Source organism: Pleurodeles waltl, chromosome 12, assembly GCF_031143425.1.
Source record: "Pleurodeles waltl isolate 20211129_DDA chromosome 12, aPleWal1.hap1.20221129, whole genome shotgun sequence".
NCBI classification, from domain to species: Eukaryota; Metazoa; Chordata; class Amphibia; order Caudata; family Salamandridae; genus Pleurodeles; species Pleurodeles waltl.
The window spans coordinates 687,447,055-687,464,358 of NC_090451.1; the positions used below are offsets into that span (position 1 = coordinate 687,447,055).

Here is a 17,304-nt window from a genome sequence, read left to right on the forward strand (position 1 = left end):
ATAGGCAGAAGTTCAGGCCCTCCCCTTGACACAACTGTCACGCCTTCACAACTGTTTCCACCATGGTACCTCGTTATTGGAACCATATTTTGTGCCAGAGCCTTTTTTGATTTTAACCAACCCTTGGTACCTCATGTGTGCAAGCGCCCCAGCCACCCACCAGATGATGACTCTTGAGGTGGGACAATGCCACTTAAACCGCACTTTATTAAGATATGTCAAAACTCGGGCATCTGTCAGAATGATTCCCCCACCCCCCCAGTAGGTTTCTGGCTCCTTGCCAAATCGCCTGCAAGGTTAGCTGCCAGCAATCTCCAATGTCAGTGGCTTGTTTGCTTCCCTTCGAAACTGGATGAAGCTTTCTAGTTTACAACTTAACCTAATCTTCTTTAACTTGGGCTTGGGCTTCCTCCTCTGGACTCGCTGGTCGAGGATGTCTCAACCGGTAATCGGCCAGGTTGTAAGAGCTGCGCCAGTACACAATTAAGAAGTAATATTCCTGCAACTTCAGCATCCATTTTTCTATCCTGGGCAGGGGATTCAATGCAGACTCTTGTAACAGAGGAACTAGGGCCTTGTGCAAACAGTGAACAGGCGGACGTAACATAATATTCGAAAGTGTCAGCCTCCCCAGTGGATCACAATAGCCTCCTTTTCAATCTGCGGGTACAGCTGCATGGCAGGGGTGAGGGCCTTCCTGGCATATGTGGCCAGTGATCAGACCTCACCTGTTTGTTTTTGGAGAAGCACTCTCCCCAGGCAAACGGGGCTAGCATTGACTGCCAGCTCAGAGTCCTTAGTCGGGTCGATGAACGGTAGGGAGATCACCGCCGACAGCATGTTTTGAAATGTGACCTGGTGGCAAACCACTTGATGTCTTTGTGAGCTCCCTCAGTGGCCTTGTCAGAGAGGCTAGATTTCTGTTAAACCTCCTGCAATGAGTACCCATTGAGAGGAAGTTCCTCTGATGTTGGAGTGGTAGCTAATTTGACGTTTTCCACTTTGGCTGGATCTGGATGGACAACCTCTGTGGCGAATCGATATACAAAGAAGCTGAAGTTTTGCTTCAGAAATGTGCATTATTCTCTGTGCAAAGAAGTGTGGCTGGTAATTAGAGCAAAGGGGGTGCAAGGGTCACACTGCACACTCGCTCAGGTAGCAGGCTCTACCTCGTCACAGAGTGGGATGGGAACAGAAAGACTCATGCCCCCAGCTTACTCTGTGATGAGGTGTCACTGACGGACACTCAGCCCTGGGCACTTCAGGGCTTCAAAATGAAATGCTGAGGTTGAGCCTATGTGTGAAGCTCTCCCCTCATCATGGTGGGGAGGTCAACAAAGTGTTTGCCAGGCAGAGGATGTCAAACCCACCATCAGCCAATCAACGTTCAGCACAGGCAGCCAGGTGCCTGCGCATTCAGCCCAAGTATTTCTCCTGGCGACCCGACCAGAACAAGAAGAGTGTCTGTGAGGCTAAGCTTTGCTCAGACTGACAGACACTCTTCACTTCACAAAAAAAGTGGTGGGGGGGGGGTGGTGCCCCTCCACCCTTAGGGACAGGCCACTGCTGGTGGAAAGTCTCACAGCACTTTGCAGATTAAGGTATCATGATCTTCCAGACTGCAGGCACAGACCAAGATACCTTCACGGATATTTATCATTCCAGTTACCGAGAGAAGTCTCCTTGGACGGTGTTCTGGAAAACTTCAGCTACTCTGGAGATACAGAAATGTAGCCTCTTGTACTTGCGGAGGCTCGCGTGGGTGGAACAGGTCACTAGATACCGTGACTCAAAGTCAATAAGCAGCTAGTGATAGCCGATCTTGAGATCCAACTTGAAGAACCAGCTCTCCCCACTGATTTTATTCACATAGTCATTCACTGTTGGCATGAAGTTTTGCTCTCTCTTGATTGTCAAGTTTGGGATGCTCATGTTTACACACAGACGTATTTCCTCTGGTTGCTTAGGCTTGCTTCTGATCAAGATGTAGGACAACCTCTGTGTCGACCTGTCCAACCATTCAGTAATATCTGCTTCTTCCAGATTTATGTAGTTTCACTTTCACCTTTGGTCTGAGATGGAGCACCACTGACCGATGCCCGAGTGGTACTGGCTAGATGGAGAATTCAGTACAGCATCTTACGGTCTTGTTCTTCATGCATCCAGTGCCATGAAATAGCTCTACAAACTCACTGAATAGGTTGTCTTGCTCCACTGTGTGTACATCGTATGGAAATTCTATGAGGTGCAATCTCCTACAATCTGGGAACCTAGAAGCATTCCTGTGCCCCCTTGAGTGATGGCTACCTTGGACTGGTGTGATCTGTCTTTGTGAAAGAGTTCAGTCATGAACATCCACAGGAATGGCAGTGTGCTTTGTGTAGACCTTCAATTTTGTGAGTTTACGGGGCAGTAGTGTTGACAGAGAGTTAAATGTCATCTAGCACATGATGTTCGATGGACGCACGGATGTTGATGAGGGCTGTCACTGGCTCATTTCCCATGATACCTGTAATTTTGGTGGGGTGATGTGTTGCTGAAGTGCTGTTCAATTGTGTACATCACATGTATGCCTCCTTCCTTTTGTTGGATAACATCCATGTCATTCTGCGGAGTGTCAGACACCAAGGCACAAGGGTATTGATGGTCTTTTTTTGTTTGATTCTGGTTAATGCGAGGATCGACAGATTGTTGCCAAATGGTCTATTTTCTCACAAGAGGGGTGCTTCTTGGCCTGCGTTGGACAGTGTCCAGGTTTGGGAAGGCTGTGCTGTACCTCCTGCACAGGCAGTTTAGGATTTGGTGTGGAGCGGTCTTGGCTTGGCTGGTGATTTTGGTGATCTGATTTACTTGATGCATTGTGATTGGTTTGTGGCATGCTGCCTCCACTTGTGAAGCTCTTGCTTTTGAAAGTACTTTGAAGTGACCGAACATCTAAAAATCTGATAATTATCTATCTGGTTCAAGAAATAGAAGTTCTCTCATCTTCGCCAAGGTACACTCCTGGATGAATTGGGCCCGACGTCTTCCGTTCCATCGTGCACATGAGCTCTTTCAGCATGGGGTGGAATGAATCTGATTCCTCTTGTCCCTACTGGGCTTGACGGAGCAGAAATCTTTTGTGGTCAGGGTTTGCAATTGGCACAAGGTACTCATTAAGGCCTGTGACCATCATGGTGTAGGTCAAAGGTGGACCTGCTTTAACCAGGTTGCCTGATAAGTTTCCAGAGAGGTAATGGAGGAGGGATCACTTCCTATCTCTAACTATGCCTGTGGTGGTAAGGTACATCTCTAGTCTTTCTATCCAGTTTCCATTTGGGTGCCCATGTGGATGGCACCTATGAAATCATGAAATGTCAGACGGGTGGCATTGATGACATGGCTATTGGCATGGCCTCAGTGGTTCCCAAGGACATCAGTACTGAAGCCAATGGCAGGGCTGTGCAGCTGACGGGAGCACCCTCTGCCAGACCTTCCCCTTTTGTCTCTCTTTAGCCTGGGTTTCTTGTGTCCCAATGCTGAGCAGCCCTCCAGATGCCCGGGATGCAACAGTGACACTGCCCTTTGCTTGGGCATGGAGACGGGTGTGCAGGCTGTGAACATAAAGCTTGTGTTCTCTTGGAGGGGTGGTGTGGAGGTGATGGGTGCATAGTACCACCGGCAGGCTCTCCGTCAGGAGTTCTCTCCACAGTGCTCCATATGCCACCCTAAATAGCCAGAACGTGCTGTGAGGCAATGCAGTGTTTGCTATGCGAATCACCCTTCTGCATGTAACTAGTTCTTAACAAGCCTATCCCCACTGGATTAACTGTGCACACCTGTACCCATTGAACGAAGTGTACCCAAGCCTGGCATTTACCAACTAACTGAACTAAGCCCACATGGAACCTTTGAGCATTGAGTGAACTGTGCCAACCCAGCATACACTACAGAACTGCATGTGCTCACTGCAGTGTGTCCACCCTCACTGAATGTACTGTATCCAACTGTACCCATTGGGTGGACTCCGCCAAGCCTGCAGACATCACTGAAGTGTCGCCATCCTGCGCTCGCTGTGTTAGACCCACACTCAGCATGTGAACTTGTACTCTTCAAGGCTGGTACACATCACGGAACCAGGCCCAGCCAGTACCCACATGTTAAGCACACATTGTGCAAGTGAACTCTATCCAGCCCTTATCTATTGATTGTGCTGTGTCTAACTCAGTTGTCTTCAAACGTTTTAATACTGTGCCACTACCCACAGTGCAAAAAAGTATCAGGGCCCCCCTACGAATTTTGCACAGTTATTCTATTAAATTGGCAAAGTTTAACCATGTCTAGACTTATTTAAACATTGCAGTTAAGTTGTGTTGCCATTTTAAAAATGCTATCAAGAGATTATGCCAAACATACTATTCTCGTCAGGCAGGCCTCGCTGACGTGTAGAAGTATCCACAGTGTGATTATTAAAAGCGGGGGTTTTGAAGAGTATTTGGAGTTCCTTCCAGCTTGGATTTAAAGGACAAAACAGGCTAGTGATGGCCCATTAAGAGTGGTTTACCTCGGCTGGTTTTTTCAGGGTTTCACCTTAAAACAAAGCCCTGTTACCAGTATAATGTTTTCTTTTGGCTACAGTCGGCTCCCCCACCCCGAGCACTTGAGGCCTCCCCTAGGGGGACCTAACTCAAACTTTGAAGACCCATGGTCTGACTTGTACACATTACCAAACTGTGTCCAGACTATACCTAATGGATTGACTGAACAAACTAAACCAGACGTGCACCTATTGGTGAGTTGTCCCACACTTGTATCTTCCCATGGCCCCCGCAGTCTTGATACCAAGAATAGCCCCTCTCCAGTCTATCACTCCAAAAATTACATCATATGCCCTATGTCATATAATTACCCACCCTCTTGTGCTCTGTACCCACCTGCCCAGGCCCACCAGTCCCTGTGGCCACTCCCAAAAGACTCTCACACTTCTCAACACCACTCAATCAACCATCCAATCGCCCTCCCACAGTACTTGTCCTCATCAATGACCCCAGTGATAGAAATGGTAAACTTTTACCCTGGGATTCCATACAGTGAGTATGGTAGAAAAGAGGCAGAATCCCCTTGCTCTGGTACTTCTGACTGTGAACTCCTAGTTCTTGCGCTCGTGTTCTTTTGGTCATACTTCTCCTCGTCTTCCCCATCTTGATTCTCATGAATGTGTTGTTCCTCCAGGTGCTGCTTCGGCTTCTGGGCCATCTTAGGTGTGCCTGTGTAGCTATTGCTCCTCCTGGTCCTCTTAGCAATTCTCCTGGTGGTGATGCTCTTTCTGCTGCTTCTATTGTCCTGGAGCCGTTAGCCCTGTTACAATTGACACTGGCCCTGATCCACCAGGACTTCCTTGTCCCAATCCCTCTGGTCCTACAGCTCTTGGTTCTGCTGGCCACGGTCCTTTGGTGCTTGTATTCCTTATCCCAGTCCTTTTGGTCTTCTTGGTTTTGATCCTCTTAGATCGGCTTGTCATCCTGGTCCTGACCCCCTCCCGGCCTCAGTCCTCCTGGTCTTTTACCCAGTTTCCAGCAGGTTTCATGGCCTAATAGTGGTAGGTTAGCTCTGGTGGTTAATGCAGTTGCTGGAGAAAAAAATAGTGTTATTTATAATTACAGGTTTGAAGTATCATAACATACCACAGGGGGGTAATATTCCTGTTTCAGAGCACAGGATTGAACATCTAGGTAACACAGTTGTCTTAATTTAGGTAGCTGAGCGGTTAAATGATCATACTGTAGACATCTCTGTGTTACGTTCAGAACACAAATTCCAATCCTGGTAAAATAGCTAAATGTATTGATGTAGCCTTTTCAAACAAGTCCATGTAACTTGCAAGCAATGAGTTTGAAGCAATGCTGTTTTTACCATGATCATCTGTTATTCTAAGAATGCAAAAAAAAAAAAAAAACCAGTGCATTGTGTATTGAATAAATAGTTATTATGAGTACATATACACAGACAGACCGGGCGTTCTCTACATACATAGCTTCAAAGTCTATTAGTCAATTTTCAGATCTCTCTTTAGGTCTTGGAAACTTGTGAAGCAATGTGTGAGCATATTAGTTCCCCTGGTGGGGCAGGTATTAGGTTCCAGATATACTCATCCTGAGCCCCAGATGCTCCCAAACAGGATGCAACTTGTACAAAAGGCGGGGATGATTTTTTAAAGAGAGAACTTTGCACCCCCCCCCCCCCCACGTGCACCACCGAGCTAGAACAGCTAATGTTGCCAGTATTAAGACTAGGCCTGGACTGAACTCGCAGAGTAGAACTCTGTGGCATTCCACAGCGTTACAAAAATCATTCTGCGAGATTCCATGGAATTCTGAGAACGGGCAGAAACAGGCACGTTGAGCTGTGATTTAGCGACAGGTGTTCGTTTGGCAACATGTCAAGTTCATTTTGCTGCCTCTCAAGTTTTCTACTCGGGTGGCAGCTTTAAAACTGTGAATGGTGGTGACCTGCCGAGACTGCCCACATTGCAGAATTCTCATCAGGTACCCTCCTAGTGACTGAACTCGCATAAGGGAACACCAAATCTCACTTGTGCTCACCACCCTACTGTTAACAAGCTGCGTGCAAGAAAAAAAAAAAAAAAAAATTATATGTATATTTATTTACTCTATATATATATATATATATATATATATATAAAATCCAAATGGTCAGAGTCATTTTCTTAAAGGTTCACTCAGCTGCCGGTAACAAAGGAGACCACCCTCTGAAGATATTTTGTGACCAAAAAGTAATTTACCAAACTCCAAAGTACCTTTAGGCAGATTTATTGATGAGAATAGCAACCACCAACGTGTTTCAACTCCACTTGAGTCTTGCTCACCGTAAATGAAGTGTTTTTCATACCACCCTTGAATAGTGTGATGTCATTGTTACCGCCCCCTTGCATTCTGGTTATGGTAGTTTGACATTATACACAAGCCTATATGAAAGTGAAATTAAAAAAAAAAAACAAATAAAAAAAAAAAAAATCACTCAAATTAGAATCCTAAAGTTGAAAGAATGTCCAATAAAAAAAAATCAAATTACAATAATTACTTCTATATAAATGAGACTTATAACCAATGTTATATTCTGCATTTTAAATATGTTGCCACCATTTTTGCAATCGCTAAAATTGCATCATGAGAATGTTATACATATACCTACTTGCATTTATATATATATATATATATATATATATATATATATATATATATATATGTATTTCTTTTTATATTATCATTTTGAGGATACGATTATCACCGATCTTGTCTTACTCTATTATCAAACCATATATTGCTTATGATGTTATCTCATATAAATAGAAAAATATAAATCAGTTCAGATCTTTCATTGCTGCTGATCACATATTACAACAATTATTAATCATTAAATGTCGACTAAGTGCCTTTACAGAATACAATTTCAACATCACCTCAACAAGGAAACTGATTATTTAAACATAATAACTATGAATCCTTCATATCAGATTCTATCATATTTGTTCTTACATTAAGTGTTATATTATACATATCCTCCCCATTTGAACAATAATTTTATTCTATAATGATTATTTTCCAATTGAAAACACTTAGCAATTGCTCACAAATGAGCCAATAATTTTTGATAATCATTCAGTTTAATTGTTCTAATACCCTCAACTATTCATTGTTGGTATAGTTAGTTCATTATAAATGTACAAAAAGTTCTTCATCCATGTTTAACCCAAATGGGATTTTTGTACGGAGTCGAATGATGTACTTGCTTTCAAGTTGTCTCAACAGTAATGTTCTGTTTCCTCCACGTTCATTATTATTTACTTGTGCTAAACCAAAAAATGATATACTTTTCCAATCTGTGGTGTGGCATTTATTATAAGGTCTAGCCACAGCATAACGTTGGTCTTGATGTTGAATTGCTCTAGTATGTCCCAGTATTCTCTTCTTCAGTGGGCAGATTGTGCTACCCACATATTGAAGTCCACATTCACATTGAATCAGATATACCACAAATTGGCTACTGCAAGTCAATCTTTGTACAATCTGTACTTCTCTTCCTTCGTAATCCACAAAATATTTCATGTTTTTCGCAATTTGACATGCTTTGCACTTGTCACATTTATGGAACCCAGTTACACTTTTGTTTAATCAGTTTGTTTTAGGACGTTCTACATAGTGACTTCTGACCAACATGTTTTTTAAAGATTTTGATCTCCTATAAGTTATTTGTGGCCTTGTTTCAATTATTTGTTTCAAGTCTTGATCGCTCCTTAAAATCTTCCAATATCTTTTGAAAATGTTTTCAATTGTCTTACTTTCTTTACTGTATGTTAATATTAGTCGCAGCCCCTAATTTTCTTCTTGTTTCTCAGGGATCTTGACTTTATTATCAAACAAAGTTTGCTGACGACTTCTCTTTTTGGCTTTTGATGCTCCTAATTCTACATTCACTTTAGGGTATCCTCTCTTGAGGAATCATTGTTTAACATTGCGGAATTGTGTATTCATTTCTGCATCATTAGAATAACTTCTTCTAGTTCTTAGAAATTCCGCCAAATGGAATGCTTCTTTATAGTGGTTTAGGGTGAAAGCTTGTCTCATGTAATATGCTATTCATAGATGTTTCTTTCATATATAGCGTTGTATGCAATTGATTGATTATTTTCCACATATACTTTAATACCTAGAAAATGTATTTGTGTTGAGCTGATGCCAAAGGTAAATTGAAGACCATAGATGTTATCATTTAGTAATTGAAAATATGATGTGAAGTCTTCCTTAGATCCATTCCATATTATGAAAAGATCATCAATATACCGAAGCCACAAGACAATCCCATTCTCATATTCCAGATATTGATCTTGCCATGCTATTTCTCGTTCCCACCATCCCATAGTAAGGTTTGCATAACTTGGAGATAATGAGATTCCCATAGCTGTACCTTGTTTTTGCTTATATACTTGACGATTAAATAGGAAGACATTGTTTTTGGGACACATTTTCACCATCTCTATCACATCAATGAATGATTTGTTTCTTTTATGTTTCTCCGTTGCAAAAAATATTCTAAGGCATAGAGACCAATTTCATGACGAATTTACGTATACAATGACACCACATATATGGTTACCAAGAAAAAAAACAGATTGCCACGATATATCTGTTATTGCCTTTAAAAAGTTGTTGTGTCTTTTATGTATGAACTCAATGAGGCTACCATAGTCCATATATCTAGAGATGTTATCAAAGACTGAACCACAAGCCGATATAATTGGTCTTCCTGGGGGATTCTTAAGAGTTTTATGAATTTTAGGTAAAAAATATATCGTTGGTGGAATTGGAAAATCTTGACTTAGAAATTTCAATTCTTCTGAATTAATCAATAATTCTTGATGCCATCGCCTTAACTGCATGTTATTTTAGACTCAATATTTTTTAAAGTAGGATTTGTATCCAATTTTTGATAATTTTGTATATCATTCAACTGTTGCATAGCTTCTTTGACATAGTCACTTGAATTCAAAATGACTATATTATCCCCTTTATCAGCTGATTTTATAATGATTCTGTCATTGCTCATTAGTTGATTAAGAACTTTTCTTTCCAATTGGGTCATGTTTTCAGCCCAATGATCATGTTTCTGATTTTCTATCATTTCCAACTCAGCTATTACAGCATCATAAAACAAATCCACTTTATTTCCTGGATTAAGAATGGGACAGAATTTGGATTTGGGCTTGAAATGACTATATGTATGGTCATTAGTTGAAATACCCAACTGATTCATGATTTCCATTGTGGTGACTTCCTCGTTCTCCAAATTGTGCATCAATTCATAACATATCTGCACATCTTGTATCTGTTCAGTCAAAAGTTCATTGTCCGAATATGATCTTATTGGTTCCTTATTTTTAATAGGTTGTCTCGCAAAATGTTTAGCTAAATTAATCTTTCTTATGAATTCATACGTGTCAATTTTTGTTTCAACTCTGTCCAGATGATGCTCAGAACAGAAAGAAAGACCTTTAACACTTTATTCTCTTCTTTTGAGAGATCATAAGCTGACAGATTTACCACAAGATTTTCTTCAATATAATTACTTACATTTATTTCTTCTGTCTGTTGCGTAAAGGATAGCTTCTTCTTTCCTCTCTCTCTCTCTCTCTCTCTCTCTCTGTGTTTTTCCATGTTTAGTTGTGTGAATCTTGTTCTTAGGAGGCCTCTGCCTTGACTGCGCCATGGCCCCTGCCTTTTGATGTTTGTTGATCTGGATATATCATTTGCATTTCTTCTAATGATGTTGTCTTTATTCTTGATTCTCCAATATCTTCCCTTTCACTTAACTCAACATCAGACTCGCTCACAATTTCTATTGCAGTAGAAATAATTACTTTTGAATCGGTTATATATTTCGGTTTGATCATTTCAAACCTCTTTAAAAATGTCAAGATTGAGCCATTTTTATAATCATTCTCATCTCTCTGAAACTTCCGTTGTTTTCGTGCCTCAACTTCCAATTCATGTTTATCCAGTCTTTCTTCCATTTTTGATCTTAGTTTAGCGAATAAATCTGTACTCTGTAATGTTAACAACTTTTCTTCAATTTCCTTTACTGAATTTTTTATTGTCTCCACATCTATTTTTGCATATTTAATCAAAATTAGCATCATATTGCGAGAGCAAGTCATACTGTTTTCTCCCCATTCAAGTAATAATTCAGGTTTAATATCAGGATGATTGGGTAACGTGAAAATGTGAAGCCCCCTTGGTACTCTCCCCATTTCAACATATTTTTGTAATGTGTTGATTTCACATCTTTTGTGATCTCTTTTCTATAAAGCTTCTCTAGTTGGGAAAATAATCCTTATACATCACTACATTCTTTTTGCCCAATATTCTTTCTCATTATTGGATCATTATGTTGTATATTTGCAAAAATAGTCTCTGCTTTCTGAGCTCGTTTTGCTGCTCTCGCTTCCATTCTTTCAACTTCTAAAAACTCAAAAAGTTACTAATAATTATATTCTTATTTTTATGCTGGACTTTGGCCTATTATTTCAGGCTACATCGATATGATTGTTATTTGTTACATTCTCTGTTGTTGTATTGGCAAAGGAAATAATTAACATTATTCAAGAGAGTGCTCACAGCACAAATATAATCGCAACTGTAGCAAACAAAGGAAATTATTCCGTTTATCTGGAGAGTCCCCCGCGTTGTGTAGTGTCCTCCGACCCGCAACTCGCGGCACGCTATCACAGGTATTATATCCTCCATTCAGCGTCTCTTTATTTTTATTGTGTAGCACTTCTCATTGTAGGTATTTTTCACTGCCAGTATTGCATCGTTTTAATTTCTCCTTGATTATATGTTCCCAAGACATGCTGCATTTCTTGTTCCTAACTTGCCGATAATATTATCGCTTCTTTTTTTAAGGAAATATAAGCACTTCTTTATTTCACAAAGTTTTGTCGCCGTGTCCTTGAATCCACTCGGCTTTTAATTGTATAAAAGCATCTGTTCACATAAGGACTCCTCAATTTAAGTGATATCACAGTTTTTTTTAATGATGATGTATGTTTGCTGGAAAAACGGAACCGTTCTTTTCTTCTTCTTCAAAGCCGTCTAATATAATGCTCTTATAGCCTCCTGTTTCTTTCACCAAGCCGATCCTGTTTGATTTACGGCTAAGTAGTTGCTTAACTCCGGTTCCTTCTATGATTGTATCATTGAATTTCCTTTGACTTTAAATGAAGGCATCTTTTAGATTGACAATTTAATTTCAAAAGCGATGCAGTATCACAGTGGCAGCGTTTATTTTTTAGAGAAGAACAGAATCCAAACAATCTTTTCTTCGCAATGAGCTGATAAAAATACTCTCACTGCCTTGAATTTCTTTGACCTTGCTGATTATATCTTGTTTTCAACTTCATTGTTTTACTTTTGTTTTCAACTTGAAACTCTGTTTCATTTTTCAACATTTATGAGCAGTTTCCTATATATCACCACACCTAGTTCAGACCCACCTAGATCCAAGATCAGGGTCAAGCTCAAGCATAGCTGCTGAATCCAAAATCTGGTTGGATCTCCCCAAATTCCAGCACTGGATTCCCTAATAATCAATTTCCCGACCTTCATGGGTGTCCAGTGACTGAACACTCTGTAGCACCACAACAAGAAACACATCCAACATGCCACCTTTTCAGCCACTTTCTGCCCAAGCTACATCCTGCAGTCAGGAAATGGGACCATATTTATTATGAAACTACGCGCCTCCAACAGTCCTTCCCTACCACAGCCACGACTGATGCATAGATTGACCCCACAGACCCTCCGTCATCTTCAGCCCTTCCCACAGAAGAGACCACAGTCGCCCAGACACCTCCACCTGCCAGGGTGTAGAGTTGCCCTTCTGTAGATATCTCTCACAATAACAGTGATCCCTGCCCCCCAAATCGACCCTCACTGCCCCATTCTTGTTTCCATTATTGGCCTTGCACCTCTAACCTCCAAAGTGACCCTGTACCATTCCTTGACAACCTTTATAGACCTTTGAAGTTTCCAAGGTCCGTGCATGACGTGCTGCTCCATTCCAGGTATTTTCCTTGATTTCTGGACTTGTACTCTTATTTTAATCATTATAAAACAGGACTACAACTCCCAGAATGCACAGAAAAAACTTGGGGTGGAGCAGCACATTACGCATGGACCTGGGAAACTTGGCAGTTATGCCTTTACCCCAATCTGGAGTTCCTTCCATCTTCCAAACCCCTCTGTCATTCTTGGGGACCAAACTCTTAGCGTAAGCAACAGCCAAGAGGACCCCTCTTTGCCCAACTCCTTTCGACCCTCTCTCTGGTCAAAGCCCACTGACTCTGACCTCACTGATTCACAAGAACACATCATACTATCTCTCCCTCCCTACACAACACCGACCCCGTGGTGTCGGACCACACCCTTGTGTGCATGGATGTCCAGTCCTGTGCAAAGCATTGCATCAATTTACTTACCGTTAGTAAATCTAGGTGATAGAACCAGGGTCTCCAGCTACTGTTCAATATGCAGAATTATTAGGGATTTATTGTCATCACTACAAGTAGTGCGGAGTAAGTGGAAGAACATGCAAAACTACCACCGCGCGGGAAGGTCATGAGCGATGAAGGAAGGGGCAGAAAAGGGACAATCTTAATCTGCAGGGGTGCTAGGTCACAACCACATGCAGGGGTGCGGCTTGGTCAGTACGATGGGGAGGGGGGGCGAGTTTAAGATTTCCTAATAAACACGCTTGGACATCTTGTCAAAGCACATATGGGAAGCAGGACACCAAGGGGCTTAAAGGGCAGTGGAAAGAGAAAGGAGTGAGAATTGTAAGGAGTACTTAAAACACAATCATTTTCAAACTAATCTCTATGTTTTGAAGGCCCTAAAAATTTGTGGAGAGAGTGTGTGTGTGTTTTTGTCTGTCTGAGCATGTACAAAATCACAAATGAAATCCGACAGCCACTTCACATTACCCAAATGAAAGCAATTGTACCCAACTATTTAGTACAGAATACATTTTTTTAGGGTGTTTAACACACCAAGCATGCACCTCCCCAACACACCCTTAGCTATACCACTGTTAAAGGCACAAGATTCCTGTCCCTTGTTTTCCTTCCACAATTCAGGTCTTTCAGGTGTGATGCTACTGGTATTAGGCGGGCCCTTGAGATGTTTTTGTCGATTACACTTGTTGGACTATGCCAGGCTCGACTCCCACCGCCTCCCGAGTCCTCCCACCGTTCTGTGGGTTCTCTTGGTCTTTTTTGAGCCGCAAGCCTCTTTGCTCGGGCTCAGATTATTCTCTCTGTAATTCAGTGAACTGGCGTGACATGCGCCCCCGCTGTGAACACCCAGCCAATCCCACCGGTTTACCAGAAGTGAAAAAACAAAAGTGACAACAGGAGACAAACTTACAGGGAGGGGCTGGGAGCTGGAAGTAGCCATGGCAAATGTTTAATACCGGACCCATACTGCACCTCGCGAGCCCTGCTAGTGAGACAAGCTCTCTCCAATGAGATGTTAGCTGCTTCCAACCCCAACAGTATGAAAAGCAGCAACCAATGACTCATTTCACAGCACAAATACCCACTATATTGCCATATTTTCCTAGGGATTCTGAAAAGAAATTCATGAAATGGTCCTATGTTTCCATTCATTTTCTCCAAAAGCAAACCGTACATGTCTGTAAAAAGTTATGTGGTGTCCCCGCAGGGTCCTTTCGTTCCAGGACAGGCATAAAATACTGCCAGCAGGCAACTAATGTACAATTCTGCGGCTGGCCTACAGGGACATTCCACAACAGGCCAGTGCCTACGGAAAGCCATTTTTAAAATTTCAGCGGAGCTTAGGAATCTGAATTTAGCATAGTAAACCTTTCACAAATGCATCATGGGACGGGAGCATGATGAGCATATGCAATCGTGAGCGGTCAGCTGCTCAATTGGGCCTCACTACGAGCTCCCTGTTGCAAGTTATAGGTGAAAATTAACAAATGGTTTTAACTTGAACCTCTTTTTAAAATGGATTTCATACAGGCAATGATCTGCTTAAGAGGACGTGTTCTAATACAAATCAGATGGCAATATACTGACAGTAGAATGGCCCTTGTTTTTCTGCTGGGCATATTCAGTCCAATGAAAATCAAACATATCCCTCAAGTATAGCCAATAGGACCCATTTGCAATTGGTGAACTGGAACTTCCAATTTCCCAACTATTAAATTAGTACAAGCTGGTGCTTGGAAACTGCCCTGTCGCTTACTAATACCAAGACACTACCTGGGAACTATTACACTGTTATTCCAAGTCTGGGTGCGGAAACTGCCCTCCTGCTCTAATGGTGTAGACAATGCCAGGACCTATGAGCTCCTCTAAAGCTTATCCATGCCATTCCTAACCAGAATCTGATTGACAAAAGCTCATCTAGGCTAAGGCTTGGTCTGTGAGCTACCAACTATGCTGTGCCACCCACACAAATACGTGTGCTTGCCTTCCTACAGCGGCAGGTGTCTACAGGACATCCAAGCTAAAACTGGTCAACCTCTCTTCTTTCAATCCAGACAAAATATGGAACTAGAGAATCTCTTAATCCACATTTAAGAATCCTAGAACATCTGGACACAAGTAGCCATTTTAGAGTATCTTACCTCATAGCCATTGCGTTTCTTCAGCCTCTTCTTGTTCAGTCTCTTGTTGGCATACATTTTGCCTGTGGCCTTCATCTGGCTGGCAAAGACCTCTCCAAATCCCCCCTTCCCCAGTACCCGGAAGTCCATAAACCATTCTTCTGTGACTGTCTGAGCCTCCAGCCACTTAAACTGTAAGAACCGGAGGAAGAAGAGGCTTTCCTTGTACCTCTCTAGGGCTTGTCTCCCCAAGTGGGCAATCAGTAACTGCTCCGACTCCTTGAAGAGATCATGGTGGCCATTCTTGGCGTCCTCCTTCACTCGCATAATCGCTTTCTCCTCTAAGAAAGAGCAGAAGTTCTTGGATGCCGATTCCATGTATGTGTTGATGATCCTCTGGGCTTTTTGGACGCGGAGGTTCTCCTCCGCCATATTGTAGTCCTCGGCATCCTTCCAGAGGTTGACGATTGGTCGGAATTCCTCAGTGTCATCCAGGAACTGCTGGAAGAGGCGCTTGCCAATGGGCTGCTTGATGCACAGGCTTTGGAAGCCCAGCTCTATCTGGTCCTTCAGGTGCTCGCACTGAGAGATGTTGGGCAGTTTCAGCTTGGCGCGCATCTTTCGGTCGCGCATGGTCTGTGCGGCATTGGCGTCCATGCTCCCACGGGCCGCGACATAGGCCGAGTTGGCCACCACGGTTTCGAGACAGCCGATGTCCATCTTGGAGCCGATTACCTGAGAAATATAGACAAGTACAGCAAGACGTTTATATACAAACTGGCTGTATTATTACAGATCACTCAAATTAATTCAGAAAATAGGTATGGAAAAAAAAAAAAGACCGAGACAAAATATTTGTTTTATTACCTTCATCATGTTTCTATCATTAATAGACTACATAGGGGAAATCGTAGATCCTAACCTAATTTTTTAAGCTTTTTATTCATGGAAATAGACATTGGCCCTGGTTACCAGTGGGGAGGGGGGGGGGGGGTAGCTGTGAACTCTGCACAAAGCGATTTTTTGCACTTCTTATATCTATGTTCAGCACCACACCTTTGCAACTTTTGACTACTGAAATGTACAGGGGGAAAACACAGTCAACATTCTAGTTTATGCACAATTCAGTGTGCAAAGCCCACATTCCGCAGTTGATTTCTTATTTTCGAGATGAAAATTTGGAAAATGAAATATTTATTGCATCTGTTAACACCAAACTCCACTCTATAGTTATTTACCGGGTGTGACAAATACCTCCACGTTTTCTGTCACCCTCGTAATCAAGCCCATTATGTGTTACTGATAATGTTACATGCCCCTCCCACTGATTGGCGATTGTGATTTGTGTCCTGGTGTGTGGCTCCTATTGGGGATTGGGTTCCACTTCTTCCTTGGGTGTGTGGCTTCTGTTAGTCATTGGACTACACTTCCCACCCAAGTGGGTGGATTTCTCTTACTGCCCTTGTGTGTGACTTCTGTGAGTGATTGGTTTCCTCTTCTGGAGTGTGGATTCAGTTACTGATTGCCCTACACTATCTGCCAAGATTTGTGGCTCCTGTTAGTAACTGGTTTAGTCAGGTGTGCAACTATTGCTAGTGATTGGCTTCCACTTCCCGCCCAGATGTGTGGGGTGTTTAGTCTTTAGTGATTGGTCTACAATGCCTGCCCAGGTTTGTGACACCCGTTAGTGATGGTCTTCCACTCCCTTACCAGGAGTGTAACTGATCGTAGCGTCTTCAACTCCGTGCCCATGTGTGTGGTATTTGTTAGTAGTCAATTATTCAACCAATACATCAAAGATTTATAAAGCAGGGCAAATCACCCATGAGGGTCTCAAGGCACTGAAAAACTGAGGAGAAGTCCGGCGTAAGAGCAATGCAGCAGCACAAGGAGAGCTGGGCCTGGGACCTGCCCTACACCGCCTGAGGTATGATCATCATAATGGTTGGCCTACACTCCCTGCCCAGATGTGTGGATCTTTTTAATGATGGGCTGGGAGTGCAAGCCAAGGTGTGTGACTTTTGTTAGTGATTGACTTAAACTCCATGCACAGATGTGCATCACTTGTATGTGTAACATTTAAGGTAGCAGGAATAGAGACAAGTGAAGGGTTAC

General features: G+C 42.3%; 1 protein-coding gene across 1 annotated transcript in view; it reads right to left on the bottom strand.

The window, feature by feature from the left end:
- The window catches only part of LOC138268751 (rhodopsin kinase GRK1-like), an 84,747-nt gene that overhangs the window by 52,390 nt on the left and 15,053 nt on the right, over window positions 1–17,304 (bottom strand). The window contains exon 2 of the mRNA XM_069218739.1: window positions 15,211–15,924. Within this exon, the coding sequence (XP_069074840.1) occupies window positions 15,211–15,909 (699 nt within the window). The 5' untranslated portion in view covers window positions 15,910–15,924. The remainder of the gene's footprint in view (window positions 1–15,210; window positions 15,925–17,304) is intronic.